General features: G+C 40.3%; 1 protein-coding gene across 1 annotated transcript in view; it reads left to right on the top strand.

Annotated features, from left to right (window-relative positions):
- The first annotated feature begins 975 nt into the window (after positions 1 to 975).
- The window catches only part of pou6f2 (POU class 6 homeobox 2), a 69832-nt gene continuing 56584 nt past the window's right edge, over positions 976 to 14223 (top strand). Inside the window, exons 1-3 of the mRNA XM_056433943.1 lie at positions 976 to 1061; positions 3707 to 3775; positions 6545 to 6732. Of these exons, the coding sequence (XP_056289918.1) occupies positions 976 to 1061; positions 3707 to 3775; positions 6545 to 6732 (343 nt within the window). The remainder of the gene's footprint in view (positions 1062 to 3706; positions 3776 to 6544; positions 6733 to 14223) is intronic.

Here is a 14223-nt window from a genome sequence, read left to right as displayed (position 1 = left end):
CGTGTTAACCTTTTTTCACTTCTGTTTAATATTTAGCGTCAGCTAAGTGAGCAGCTTTACCTGGAAAAGTGTAATTTAGCTTTTTTTCTTCTGCCTTCAAATTCGCCATTAAACTAACGTTACGCAAATAAAGGTTTAACTTATCCCGCCCGTCTATTTTTAATAGAGCCACCAGGAGTCCTAACAAGTCTAGTTAATCAGTCAGAGAACATTTAACTACTCAAGTGCCGTTTTTGAAGTACTGTTGTGCTACTTTAAGTTTAATTGAGTATTTTTATTTTATGGTACTTAACACTGTTTCTCGACGACATTTCAGTGAGATGTAGCTAGTGCACGTTTTAATCCACTAACCTAGCTATAGCTGCATTTATCTGACAGCTAAACAGTTAACGTCATGGTCACTTTGCTGTTTCATAGTTTCAATTCGAAATATATAATAAGCAATATAAAAAATACCATAAAATATAAAACAATAAGATGATTTTTTTAGAATAAATAGCCCGCAGTATACAGCTGTTCAAAGCAGCACAACCCAAGCCAGATACAACTTAACCATTTTAAGTACACATAAAACATCCTCAGGGTTCATTCTGATACATATTGAGTATGTTTACTTTAACTGGTAATGTTTCTAGACTTTTAAGGAGTTTGAATGCTGGCCTTTAATTTGTAATGGAGTAGTTTAACATTTTTCTAATATTAAAATACAGCATGTAAAAGTCCTGCTTTATTATTAGTATTGTTAGAAAAATATGCTATCGAGAAAAATACATGTTATGCAGACTAGCCCCTTTTAGAGTATTTATTATTTGGTCAAGGTAGAGCTCATTTCAACAATGCATCATGTTTTGTATGTACAATATAGTAGATGGATAGAGTAGATGGGTAAAGTTGTGTTCATGACTGCTGTATAAAGACAATTAATTAGCTTATTGGCTTTGTATATTTCTAGAAATTCCTGGACTTGAAGGCCAAATGAATCCCTCAGATATTCTTCGACTCTCCCGGTCCTTCTTCACCCTGCTGACAGCTGCGTGCCAGAGTCCAGATGAATGGCAAAGGTATGATTTGCCTCTACTTTATTGAGATTGTCTCACACCCTCATCTCGTCTCATCCGTCCTCCGGAGAATCCTAATGCACTGATACCAACGGGGAATCATTTTTTAAATTTTTTTTACAATCTACTTAGCAATGATTTATTGATTGTGGCTTCCACCCTCACGGAGAATTACCGATCCTTTTTGGGAAATCAGATTTTCACACCTTTCATGAGTGTGTATGTAGCGCAGGTCTCCAGAGACTCTGTGAGGGGAAACTGACTTTGAGGAGCAGCGGTGTGTGAATCTCTGCAGTGTCACTCCTCTACTGCCAGCGCTGTGCCCCGTGGATGGCCCTGTGATTCGCTGCTGCTCTCCACATCGCTCTCTATCGTGTTGCATTATTTATCGGTTGATAAATACAGTGTAGGAGCATGATTTCAATACGGTTTTAAAACATATTTCTTTCACTCCCATATCATAAGCATGCAGGAGCCACTCTGAGGTATGAGCGTTTTAGGAGAAAGAAAAAAAAGGAAAATAATAAAAACAACCCTTGCTCTCATAGGAGGAGTCAGATTAGTGTGCTGAAAGCTTTGATGCTCCAGAATGTCAGCTCCGTGGATTGATCGAGCAAAAAACACACACACACACCTGACCAATCAGAGGCGTCTATCTGTTGTGGACCTGCTGGGCACCGTGGTTTACAAGCTTCAAAGAGCTCCTTTTAATACACTGCTTTGATAGCCCTCAGCCTTCACTGACCCACCGACCATCCACTGGGGAGCATTTTAGCTTTACTGAAGTAGAGAGGAATAACTGCTGATCATATTAATGAGTGTGAAGAAATTCACTTCAAATCGTGAGTACTGGTACCATTGGCCTGCTATACCAAAATAGTTTATTCAGAGGAAGTAGCTTAGCTGGTGATGTGATTTAATAGCACTACCAATGAAAAGCATAAACTACACAAAGATCCATTCACCTTGAACGAGGGGAACAGTTTGGTTAATAACCCTAAGGGGGAGACAAATCATCATATAACTTACCACATTAGACATTTGGGTCATGGGATATTTGCCCAATACATTGGGGTGAAACGGCAGTTATTCAAAATAGGTGCTTCATAATTATTGTATTGGCCTTTGACTAATACATTAACACAAACATGTAAAGTTAAGTATTTAGATTTTTTTTAAAGTTGTTAAATCAACAGTATAACTTTGAGAAAGGAAATATTTACTCTTTCTTATTTTCATTTTTTTATCATGTTAACGTGATGTTTGTAATGTTTAGAGTAAAGCATATCTTAACTACATACCTACATTATTACAGCTCAATAAGCCTTTTTTCTCTCGTAAATAAAATAAAAGAGTGGCTGAAAATGTGACACAAAAACAAATTTGACTGTAGCAATGAAAAATAAAGTGTTATTGCAGACATTGGATATACATTTTGGCGGTATCTGTGTCCTTTCATTACTCAGGTCATTACGATTGCATCACTGGGTTCCTGCTGAAAAACTAATCAGCTAATGAGATGTTTTTTTATTTGCTTTTCATCCAGTGGGCCACTTTGAACAGTAATGGGTTTAAAATAAAGCTTCCATAGACTGATGGCAGACAATAAATGATTTGTGTCCATGACTTGTGTTAGAATACATGACGGACATAGAAAACACATATGACATTATTAAAGAACAAACATGATGGGGACTATTTTTAAGATATATATTGCTTGTACAATACGTGCTGATTCTGATTGAGATATTTTAAACCTCATTCTTTAAGGATTTTTTTCACACCAGCTCAGGGTCACAGGTGTGTTGACGTCTATCCCAGCATGCATTGGAAAAAAGGACAGGTCCCTAGTGCATTACGGCGACTATAAATATGAATAGTCTGAATGCTATGTCCCAATTCCATAATACATACTACAGAAATAAAAAAAACTAAGCATACACATAAATGTCTGTGTGCATTCTAGAAAAAGAGTGTGTTTTGAGTGTCTTTTTGTTGATGTACACTATTCCTCTGCAGTGCAATGCAAAAAGGAAATAAATAAGGGGGAGCTGCATATGTTATACTAATCAGAAAGATTGAGGATGATATTATAATTTATTTTCAATGACGTTCCAAAGTCAGGTTGTATGAGGAAAAGTTAGATTTTTAGTGTATGAGACTTTGACAAGCAATCCTTTTCTTTATCGATTAATCCGCCTATTCTTTTTCCAATTAACTAATGAACCATTTTATCTAGAAAGTGTCAGAAAATAGTGACAAATAACCTTATCCTACAACCAATGATAGTAGATTTAATATCTTTGGGTTAACTACAAGGTGAATACATACCCTGCTTGACCAAAAGATATATTATCACGTACCAGCAGATTCTCCCACTTTGAAAGCTTAAACCAGGAAATGTTTTTTAAATAGTTGTTTATTCATTTTCTGTTGACTAAAGGATTAATTAAAAAATATATATAATAGTCATTAAATTTTTTGTGTATAAACTTCCAACTTATAGCTTCCGACACTCTGTTGAACTTTCCAGCTGTTTGGGCAGTACATGTTGAATACTGGTATAAATATTTGAGATCATTGTTTTTTCTTATTCTTATATTATGACAATTATGTATTGATGTTTGTTTTCTCTGTTCAATAACTAGAGGATCCAGAGTGTGCCGGTCACAGGCTGAAATCCCTCACACAGTGTCCCTCACACTGCGACAGCACTGGTAAGACCAGGCAGAGAGGGGATCAAGTGCTTTGTCTTGTTCCTGCAACCTGTACCTGAGCGGTGGCCAGACTCAGTGAACAGAAAAGAAATGAGACAGACCTCCCTCATGTCGACTCCTGCCAGCCCTCTTGGACACACACACATGCACAAACTCACATTATTGCTAATCACAGGTCTGTCACAGGTCTGAGGGTTACTTTAAAAAATGAAGCGAATCCCTTACACAGCCACTGCTTAGTATCAGTAATGTAATTTTGTATGGTAATTTTTTGAATATCCCTTTTTATTACGGATTTTTACAATAAGATTCCAGTTATCCCATTATGCGTTATTACATTACTCCCTAAGCTTAAATTGATAAACACACCCGACTTGGTGGCATGATTGCCAATAAGCAAAGCCAACGGTTTTGAAATGAGGTAATTAACAGCTGCGTGAGACGGTGAGAGATGTGTTGCCCCTCTATCCTCGAGCTTCAGGGGCCATGGGGAAGATTAGAGCTCTGATCTCATTCGCAGCACTTGTTTGGAGTCTGTCAGGAAGAGAAATGCCAGCATTAGAGAGGTACCGCCACACTACTGATATGATGAAATAAGGAGAAAAGGGGAAAGGGAGAAAGATGGAGGGATGGACAGAAAGGACCATGCCCTTCTCTGCAATGTCAGTAGCTTGTTTATTCTATTTTTCATCGTAGCTGCTGGGGCAAAGATTCCCATTTTTCCTTCCATTTCTTTTCCCTCACCTCCGAACAAAAAACACTACTCTCATTTTTTATAGGTCTTGCAAACTCTCATGCCCCAGTGAAAATTACATTGTGAAACGGTAGAAATTTCAGGGCTGCCTGTGCTCTGCCCCTCTGAGCTTTCAAACAGCCAACAGACTGTGAAGAATAAATAATAAAAAAACTATTGATTATTTTGATGACTGCAAGATTCAATTAGGTATTAATTTTGCCCTCCAGTGGACCTATCAAGCAACTCAAAGGAGAGGCGGTAGGAGGTGGGGGGTGGACCCAAATGCATGCATAGTGTGGCCAGGCTCAGACAGAGGGGAAAATGTGTTTACCTCGGCAGGCAGAGAGGTGCATTGATGCGCAGTGTCCCACATTTAAGTGCTCCACAAATGAAGCCCTGATGACTAGGGACATTGTTACCAGGGGTATGAGTATTGACCAGTCGGCTTACGTTTTTAACGACAGCTTAAACTATTTCTATTGATTAACATTTTCATAGATTATCATGTGTCATATCAAAGAGGGCTGATTCCCGTGATGAACACATTAAAAAGGCCCCTGTGGGCAGGAACTCATCGACCAGCCTGATTGAAATGATGGTGGTGAAAGTGTGTGTGTGTGTGTGGGGGGGGTTGATGGGTGCAGGGAAACGATAAAGACTAACCCTCTTTCTTTGCCTATATGTGCTGGTCACCTGTCCTTTGCCCGAATATATTTAGGATGGGCTTTATTCATAAGTAAGGAAGCGGGCCGTAGTCCTGCTGCTCTGTGTCTCAGAGCCTGAGGTGGGGCGCACACTGCGAGGAGCTCTCCAGTCAGGACACAAGAGGGAAGAGACAGGGGAGTGAAGGCGGGAGGGAGTGTACATATGTGTGTGTGTGCATGTGTGTGTATGTGTGTGTGTAGAGAGGGAGTGAGAGGGAGGAGGTGACATCTCCAGTGCCTGTCCGAGGAAGCAGCCCCAGGTTTGAACCTGTGGTGGCCATTCAGATACACGAGGGTTGAGGAGGCTGCTTCTGGTTCAGTAGAAACACATACTAGCTGGGCTCTGCGCTGTGGATCCATGTTTTAGCTGCTGCTTGAACGACTTTAACATTTGGACTTTCTGAAAACTCTTCTTTTTTTTTTTACCCTTTTCTTCTGGAGCTTTGTTTAGGTAAGAGGCTTTCAAGAAAGTTAACTTTATATATTTGTAAAAGTCATACAAATATACGTACGCTGGATTCTAGTTATTGTGTTGGACATTTAAACCTTTAAAATGCTCTTAAACTTGCTTTTTTATGTTGGTATTTCTAAACCGCGGTGCTCCAGTTCATTTAAATTATTCTCTATGCTGATTTCTTTCTATTTAGATGTTCAGACAGATAATGCTCTCATCATGTCATGTAGATTTGAGTTTTTAAGTGCTGACAAAAAATGAAAATAATTGGGATAACATTTTGGAACCATCGGTGACTTCATCTCTTGTTTAAATCGGGCCTTAAGTCCATGTTGCCTCACTCTGCTGCAAGATGTCACCTCTGATCTCATTTCATGTTCCCAACGATGTGAAAATTGATATAATCACTGGTGTGTGTTTTCACTCATATCTTCTTTTTAGATGTAGAATGATATTTATTTATCAGCCCACAGCCCATACACCTCTTTGTCGACTGCTGTCAGCTTAGTGTTTGCTGAAGATGAGGCACATGTCAGGTAGTAATGAGCCCTTGGAGATGGATGTATCACCGTTTTAGGGCTGCAGGGTGTAATGGTAACGCCACGCCATCCGTAACAGTTCTTCACCAGGCAGCAGCCGGCAGTATCAGCGGGGTAGCACCAGCCCCAGATAAAAGAGAGAGCTGGAGAGGGAGGGAGCAGGAGAGAGAGAGCGAGAGTGATGAGTGAGCGATAGAAAGGAGAAGCTGGTAGGGAGAGAGTGAGTAGAGACGGAGAGAAGGAGCCGGTGAGGGTTGAGACGCCGAAGCACATCTAACCAGGGGTATTTTCTCTTCTTTTTTTCTTCTCGTCCCCGTTTCCCACCTGGGCGAGCAGCTCCCTCCAGGATCCGATGATTACAGGGCAGCTGAGCAAGCCGCTGCTCTCCCTGCGCAGCGAGATGAGCGCGGCAGAACTCCGGGCGGACGACAAAGCGGCCACCTCAGACAGCGATGTGAACGACGAGCCCCTGCTCCTGCCCTCCGATGCCACGGAGCGAGAGGGCACCCCCAACAAGCCGTACGGTAAGTCGGCTCTCGTCGGTCCCTTCTCTTTCACGGAGCTGCTGGCTGAAGTCTGGTGTCGGCAGTGGGGTGGGTGGGAACAGAGAGCCTCCGGTGCTGGGACAGGTGTCAACAGTATCAGACAGCAAACTAAGTTTAAGTGCAACGTCCAAGTCGATGTTTGGCTCTATTAGAGCTTGGATTCACTCACGGGGGGGTCGTATTTGATAGGATTTTGGTTTGTTAAGACGTTTCATTTACTTTCAGATTTTTATTTTTGTACAGTCTTGTTAGTTGAAAGTGTTTTGACAATACAACGGACAGTTATACTGCAGAAATGTTGCACTGTCTGTCTTAAATACTGGATACATGTTATGCTTTATTACTGTTGTATATTTTATGGCAGCATCTTTGCACAACTATCAAAAAGTTTAATTAAATTTTTGCTGTCACGGTATTTTGCTTCAACCCCACCTTCATAACTGGTGGTGTTTGGTAATGTTTTGGTCTTTTTATCTTTATTCAAATTGTTTCAATTAATTGCAACTTTTTAGATAATTACAAGTGAAAATTAGTGAATTAAAGCCTCTACTTTATGTCAGATATAATATTTATCATAAGCACATCAGATATAATATTATTCTTTCTAGATTATTGTCGAGACTTCTCTTCCTACAGTTATTTATTCTCAGTTTATTCTGTTATTTTTAGTCTTCAAGCATCTTCATTTGCAAATGATCTTCAAATTAGCCCATTTTCTATATCAACATGCCTCATTATTGTTGCAGTTATCTCATTAATTGAATATTTACTCTCTATTTTGGTTGTGTCTGTGTGTGTTTTTCTTTTATGAGGTGTTTTAATTATGTGAACTAATTCACAAGGCCACATAATGAATCAATAAGCATAATGATTTAAATAAAAATTTTAGATAATTTCCAAATAATTTGATGTAATGAAAAAGGTAATGTAGCTCAAAGTGTTTTTTTATCAGAGATATTTCAAAGTCATTAGAATTTGAGATTATTATAAACTGAATATTTGGAATTACATTGACTTGTACATTTTAACTGCAGATTTAATGTGTTTATCCTTGTGGGGAGAGCTTCAGAATCTTAAATTTATATCTTTCATTTCAAAGAAATGGTGTGCTCTCATCCCTAGTATTTGTGAAATGTATCCATCTCCACTAAATAAATTAATTCTAAGACTTTGTTTTTATTTGCCTAATTTTAGTGAAATGCTTCTTTGAAAAGACCGTTCTAAATAGTGTGCAAATTAGATCCTAATAAGGGCTGATTTGCTTCACATTGCTTAAATTATCGTATTTGTTTTGTCTGTGGCTGCAAGGTAGCAGAAATCTCTCTTTAATGGCTTTAGAAGCTGTTTTCTCTTCTGTGTGTGGACAGGCAGTCTCTTCTGCTTGTGTCTGTTTGTCGGTTTTTGCATTTCTCAAAGTTACTGTGTGTGTGTGTGTGTGTGTTTGTGTGTGTGTGCATCTCTCGGTGGGTATGAGATTCTGACATAATTGTTTTATTGCTAGTCTTGAATTTATACCGCTGTAAACAGTGCATAATTTCAGTTTTTCAAGATTTCCTTAGAAGTTGTTCATAGCATATCAGTGTGCGGGTGTCTGTGTGTACATGTGTGTGTGTGCTTCCTGGGAAGTAGCCCAGGGTATCATATAGTGCCTATATACTGAGCTTGCCAAAAAAAAATTACCGAAATGAAATAAGAATTTGGACATGGGCTAGCCAAATGCGCTCATACCTAATCAGTGAGAGTTCAGCTGTCTTTTAAATCCCTTTTTCAAGAATAACCCGAGGCGAAAGTCTTCTAAACAAGGCTGTGTACTGCAGGATTTGTCTCAGAAGTGTTGCAATTTGGTTTAATAAGCATCAAGTCTCTCCCTCTTTCTTTGTTTCCGATCATCTCTTTTTGACTCCTTTGCCTGCTGCTCACTTGATTCTTTCTGCTTCTCTATTTCTCATCTTGTGAAATGCTTCACTAGGTATTTACATTTGAATTTATTTGGGCTTTAAATTACCAATATGACTTTGACAATTAGGAAAACATGCGAGTAACATGCTGGTGTGTTATATGTCTATAATAACAAGATTACGTTTCTTTGTGTGTCTACTTTGTGCCTGGCGTTCGCTCATGACCTTACGCTTATGTCTGATGGCTCGTCGGAGCCTTTCTAGTGGGAATGTTTGGGGGATGGTTTCTCTCTGCCCGCTGGCGGAGCCCTGGGCCGTGCCAGCGGCAGCTTTGGTTTGGGAGTCACTGCCCACATGACCTGTCAGAGAGGAAGAGGAAGGCAGCGACCGACGAGGAGCAAGGCTCAGTCGTGTGTGTGTGTGTGTGTGACTGCATTTCCTGAAATGCTACAAGAGAAGAAGGTTTGGTGGTCACTTGCAATTTTTTCTTTCTACTCCGTTCAGAATGAGAATGGTTTTCTCCTTGTTTGTCGGGTATTCAGTTTGAGTGAACATTTTGGAAACTTTAATCTAAATTTGATGGATTATATAACCTGCTGTGAGTTGCGTCGGGTCTATGGACCCCGAGAAGCAATTGAGCGAAGCTCATGCAGCCATAAAGGTAAAAGCTCTCCAGTTTGTCTAAATTCAAGGCAAGCTGACATTTTGAAGATACTCAATAGCCATACAATAAGAAGTAATGTATCTAAAGGAATTCGGATGCATGTGTGCATGATATACAACAACAAGCACATATTTTATACAATAATAAGGACTTTGAGGTTTGTTACACCCGTTGGATTTTATGTTGTCGTTATTTGAGCCACATTTTCTTGTATTTGTGTTTGTCGTGAACTCTCGTGGTTACAAGGAGATTGTTTTAAGTTTGCAATTCTCACCATTATTATCAACATGTATGTGACAGATATGAAAACAATCCTAAAAGTGACATTATTCAGGGGCTTTCTAAAATGTGGTTTTAAACCACACTATTTAGATTATTCTCTTTACTTGCATTGTGGTAAAGAAGCATGAATAATTTCTGGATTCTCCAGTTTTAGAGTCTAAACTTTGTTTGGTGTTTCTCTGATAAAGTGCTCCACTTTCACAAGTGACATTTTCACACAAACCAACATGCTTACCACATGCACATAACAGCACAGACTGAAAAGTTTCAGGGAAATGCAAATCATGTTTTGACTAAATTTCTCATCCTCTAGAATTCCAATGTTGCTGTAAATCGTGTAGAAGGAACACAAAATGATCCCGAAAGCAGTCAAACTGAACATTCAGTATATATGTTTAGAAAATGTGTATTGCATGCACACACAGTGTAGGATCTGCTCAGGACAATATACAGATAATCAGCTAAATATCCCGAGAGAATAAAAGATCATATGTACAAGATCTACTGTCGCTCATGCTTTTCCATGCAAAAGGTGTGATGAATATGGCACTGTGTACCTCACTGTCTGGCAGTTTAAACCAATACACACATTATTATATTAATATTGACCCGTTTTATATCATCATTGAATGCAGATCCTGCTGCGTGTCTACTTTATTCTGCGATTGCATGCGCCATGTACTGTGTGTGTTTTCTAGAGGGCCGACCACACTTTGTTTTCCAGCGTTCCTGAGTTGATACTTGACTCCAGATTTCGTCGTCCGCGTATCGGAGTTTGTGCTCGTGTCAGAAGGAGAAGTCAGTTGAAGACAATGACAGCAGCGGTCATGTTTGTCTCCAGTAAATTGTCCATCCTACACCCACCACATGCTTACTGCGGTGGTGAAAGGGTCGTTCTCCTCCTAAAAGCGTGCCTGTGCAAATAGTCTTCCACTTCAGCTAACAGGGGCTACGAGGCACAACAAACATCCTGCCGCCTTGTATTTATTCCAAGTAGAAGTGGACATTAGGTGGGAAAGCTGTGGTTAGTAGGGCAAGCAATTCTTTTTTCAAAGGACGGGATGGTGTTGGATGCGTACAGTTTCTGTCTTCTCTTCTCAAGCAAATCTCCCCCTTTCAGACATCAACAGACAAGATAATAAGACACTCGGAGCACAATTCCGTATTATATTCAGCAACCAAAGGCTCATCTCTTGTCAGTTTGCATTTACTCTCCCAAGGATGTGACGCTTCTATCATCACGCTGTCAAAGTGAGCCCGGCTGGAACGACAGGAGCACTCATTTCATACACTTACTGTCTACATGAAATGGTCTGCACTTATTCGGATTCTGCCAAAATGGTGGAACATTTTCACAAAGGTCACCTAGAGACCCCCCCCTCCCCAAAAATAGCGAAATGAATCTTTCATTGATTCCTGGTATTGGAGGTCATTCGGAACAAAAAGTCCACGCCAAATGCCAAATCTGCTGTAATGATGCTGCTGGCTTGTATTTATTTACAGGCGTGTTAGGCTTCACTTCCAATCAGATTGTATGCTGGATTAGTGAAATGAATGTCATGCAGACTATTCATAGACACCCCCACAGGTCTTTATTTGGGTGAGGATTTAGAGTTGCATCAAAAGTAGCCGTACTTCTCCTGAGAGCTGTAGTCAACTTAAATCTGCCTTCTGTTCAGCTGATTGATGACGATGGGGGGAAAACTATCGGCACGTAATCTCTAAATTGGCCTAAAAAAATGTTCTTGCGTGGTTACCAGGTAGGCTGAAACTATTTCCCCACTATGAGTTCTATTTGTCTCCAACTGAGTAGCTCCACCATATTCAATAATTTATTTGCTTCCGTTGTTTATAATTAAATGATAACAACACTCAAAGCACCTGCCCATATTCGTATGATTACAAAAAATAAATGTTCAGGAGAAATGCGCCTTTAGTCATATTTGAAACAATATGGTTATTTATTAGACAAAACGTATTGATATGTTTCTGATGTGTACACACTCGAAGCCCATGAAGAAGTATCGCCTGGGTAAAAGTTTCTTAAAAACCAACCCAACCTGCAAAGATACGCATTAATCAACCACCCGAACCCGACCCGAAAACCTGGTTGATCAAAAGCATTTCTACCAAGCAACCGAGCAAAAGGCTTCCGCCCGTCTTCTCCTTAAATGTAGCTTCAAACTATTTTCATAATGGGTGATGTTGATGGACACTATTGTCTCCACGTGACGAAAGGTGGAGCTACTCAGTTGGAGACAAATAGAACTCATAGTGGGGAAATAGTTTCAGTCTACCTGGAAACCACGCAAGAACACTTTTCAATATTTGGACAAATATTTTTCTTTCTTTTTGTTAACAAAACAATGAGTAGGAGTCACCCCCCCCCCCCAAAAAACCCCAGTTATTTCCCCCATTGGCGAGCGCCGTAACCCACGTTGAGCCCCTGAGGTGTAAACTTAGTTGTGATCTTGTATAATTCTGCAAAACAATAAAACCCACATATTTTGTAGATTAATATACCTCGTGGATACTTCTTCTTCTTATGATGTCGTTAAGATATGGGACTGTCTTTTGTGCAAAATTCTCGCTTGCCTTTGTGTGTATACGTGTGTACGGATTTGCAAAGAGACACACACACACACACACATTGCTGGAGGCACACGTTCTTATTCTTTTTGTGTAATCAGCTTAGTGAGCAGGATGCACGGTGGGATCGGCTGCTTACTGATGCAAAGAGCCACGTAATGTTGTGCGGCGAGGTTAAGTAATAAAGTGGCACAAACCCTGTGCTGAATGGGCCACGTTGAGTAAATAAGAGTGGATAAAGGAGAACACGTCTCTCCCCGGGAGGTAGATCTCATTATGGGGATTTCAGCTGTCTCCGCAGACTAGAAAACAAGCCTAATGCATGCCTGTAAAGCAAGTGTAATACATTTGCTAATGTGCCCGCAGTGCTCATGGCTACAGCAACACAATCCCCGCGTGGCACGGAGGACAGGGAGGATGAGCACAAGGAGGACGTCTTGTTTTCCAGACAAACGGCAGTAAAGGTCATCTGGTTTCACGGATGCTTGGTTATGCAGAAATGACTTTCAGCAAAATGACGAACTTCAAAATACGTGACAATATAATTCTCCCTGTTGTCTGTCTATTTAAAGTAGAGAGTATTATGGTTGCCTCGACTCGAAAGTGTTCCAAACAAAAGCACATCACAAGTTTTGTAGGTGTGGAGAAAATAAATTGAATTTCAATATGCATTTTTTTCTTTTTCGTTATACACTGTCTTTTAAGTTGGAAAATCATTTTCAGAAAAACGTATATGTTGTGTAGCTTGCGTTCCATAACCAATATTAGCCTTTCATGTAGAGCTAACAAAGAGGCGTCACATCTCCTGGCATGGACACGGTTGGTGTTGTTGAGATGTAATTGAAGCTGCAAGGGTCACATTTTCGGAATAGAAATTACAGTCTTGTCTTTGACTTGTGTGGCGTGAACCAGAGATGCATCCCACAACCCTCGTGTCCTTCAGAAGCCTTTATTATTTATAACGCTCGCTCTTTGAGCAATGACCAGTACTAATGCATAACCTTCTGTCCTTCTGGCTGATTCGCTTCCTTTGAAACCAAAGATTGAGGCAAGAGAAGTGGGTGTATGGTGGCTGAGGCAGGGGTGTGGGCGGGCGGGAGCTAGTATAGGGCAGTTAAGATCCAGGCTATCGAGAAGTTATTATGTTTTTTCCATTTATATCTGAGGATGTGAAATAACACTGTGATGATTCTTTCCTACAGAATAGAGTTATGGGCTTCAAAGCAATACTATTTCCAGACGTCCCTCCTTCTACTATTTGTCTGCTCCACCAGAATAATGTGCTGGGTCGGGTGGGATGTGATGGGTCGGGTGTCTTTTAGCTCCATGATTATTTGCTGGTCTCCACCTTAAACCACTCGGCTCTGTAAATATTACTGCAACAGGGGAGTACAGTAACAACTAACACCGGTCTTTTTACCAGATCAAGTATTTTTGGAGATAAACTCTGTTAAGCTCAGGTTCAGTGGAGGTACAGTAAGTCTTGTGCAGCTTGTATCACCTGATGTCATCCGATAGTGATTGAGCCTGTGCTGCAGCACTCGTGTGATTCATTGTTATAATACCTCTATGACAGAAGGAACGGGGGAGGGGGGGGGGGCTTTGAGGGGCAAGGGGTAGAAAGTGGGACATAGGCAGCATTAGTGCCGTATAGCCTGGGGGCCCAGGCTGATGTGTGAGGCATGACATGTGGGTGTCTAGCCCCCCCACAGACACAGACACACACACACACACTCTTTGCCCGGGACTGCCCTGACACCCCACTACTTCTAAATGTCCTGCAGCTGACCAGATGCTACATCGGATGGACACAAAGTGATTGTCGTTTTGGAAATACTTGTTTACGGTTCAACTGAAACTAATGATTATTTTTATTAACGATTAATCTGTTAACTCATCTAAAACTGTTGGAAAATGTAATCAATTAAAAATGTTCAACCATCATATTTGAGAAGCTGGAACCAGTAAATGTTCTGGCTTGATGAATACCTTCGAATTATTATCTGATTGGAAAAATTGGAAAAACTTCAATAATGT

The sequence above is a fragment of the Pseudoliparis swirei genome, chromosome 16, assembly GCF_029220125.1.
Source record: "Pseudoliparis swirei isolate HS2019 ecotype Mariana Trench chromosome 16, NWPU_hadal_v1, whole genome shotgun sequence".
NCBI classification, from domain to species: domain Eukaryota; kingdom Metazoa; phylum Chordata; class Actinopteri; order Perciformes; family Liparidae; genus Pseudoliparis; species Pseudoliparis swirei.
Note: the sequence above shows the minus strand (reverse complement) of the source record. Positions and strands in the feature narration are given on the sequence as shown.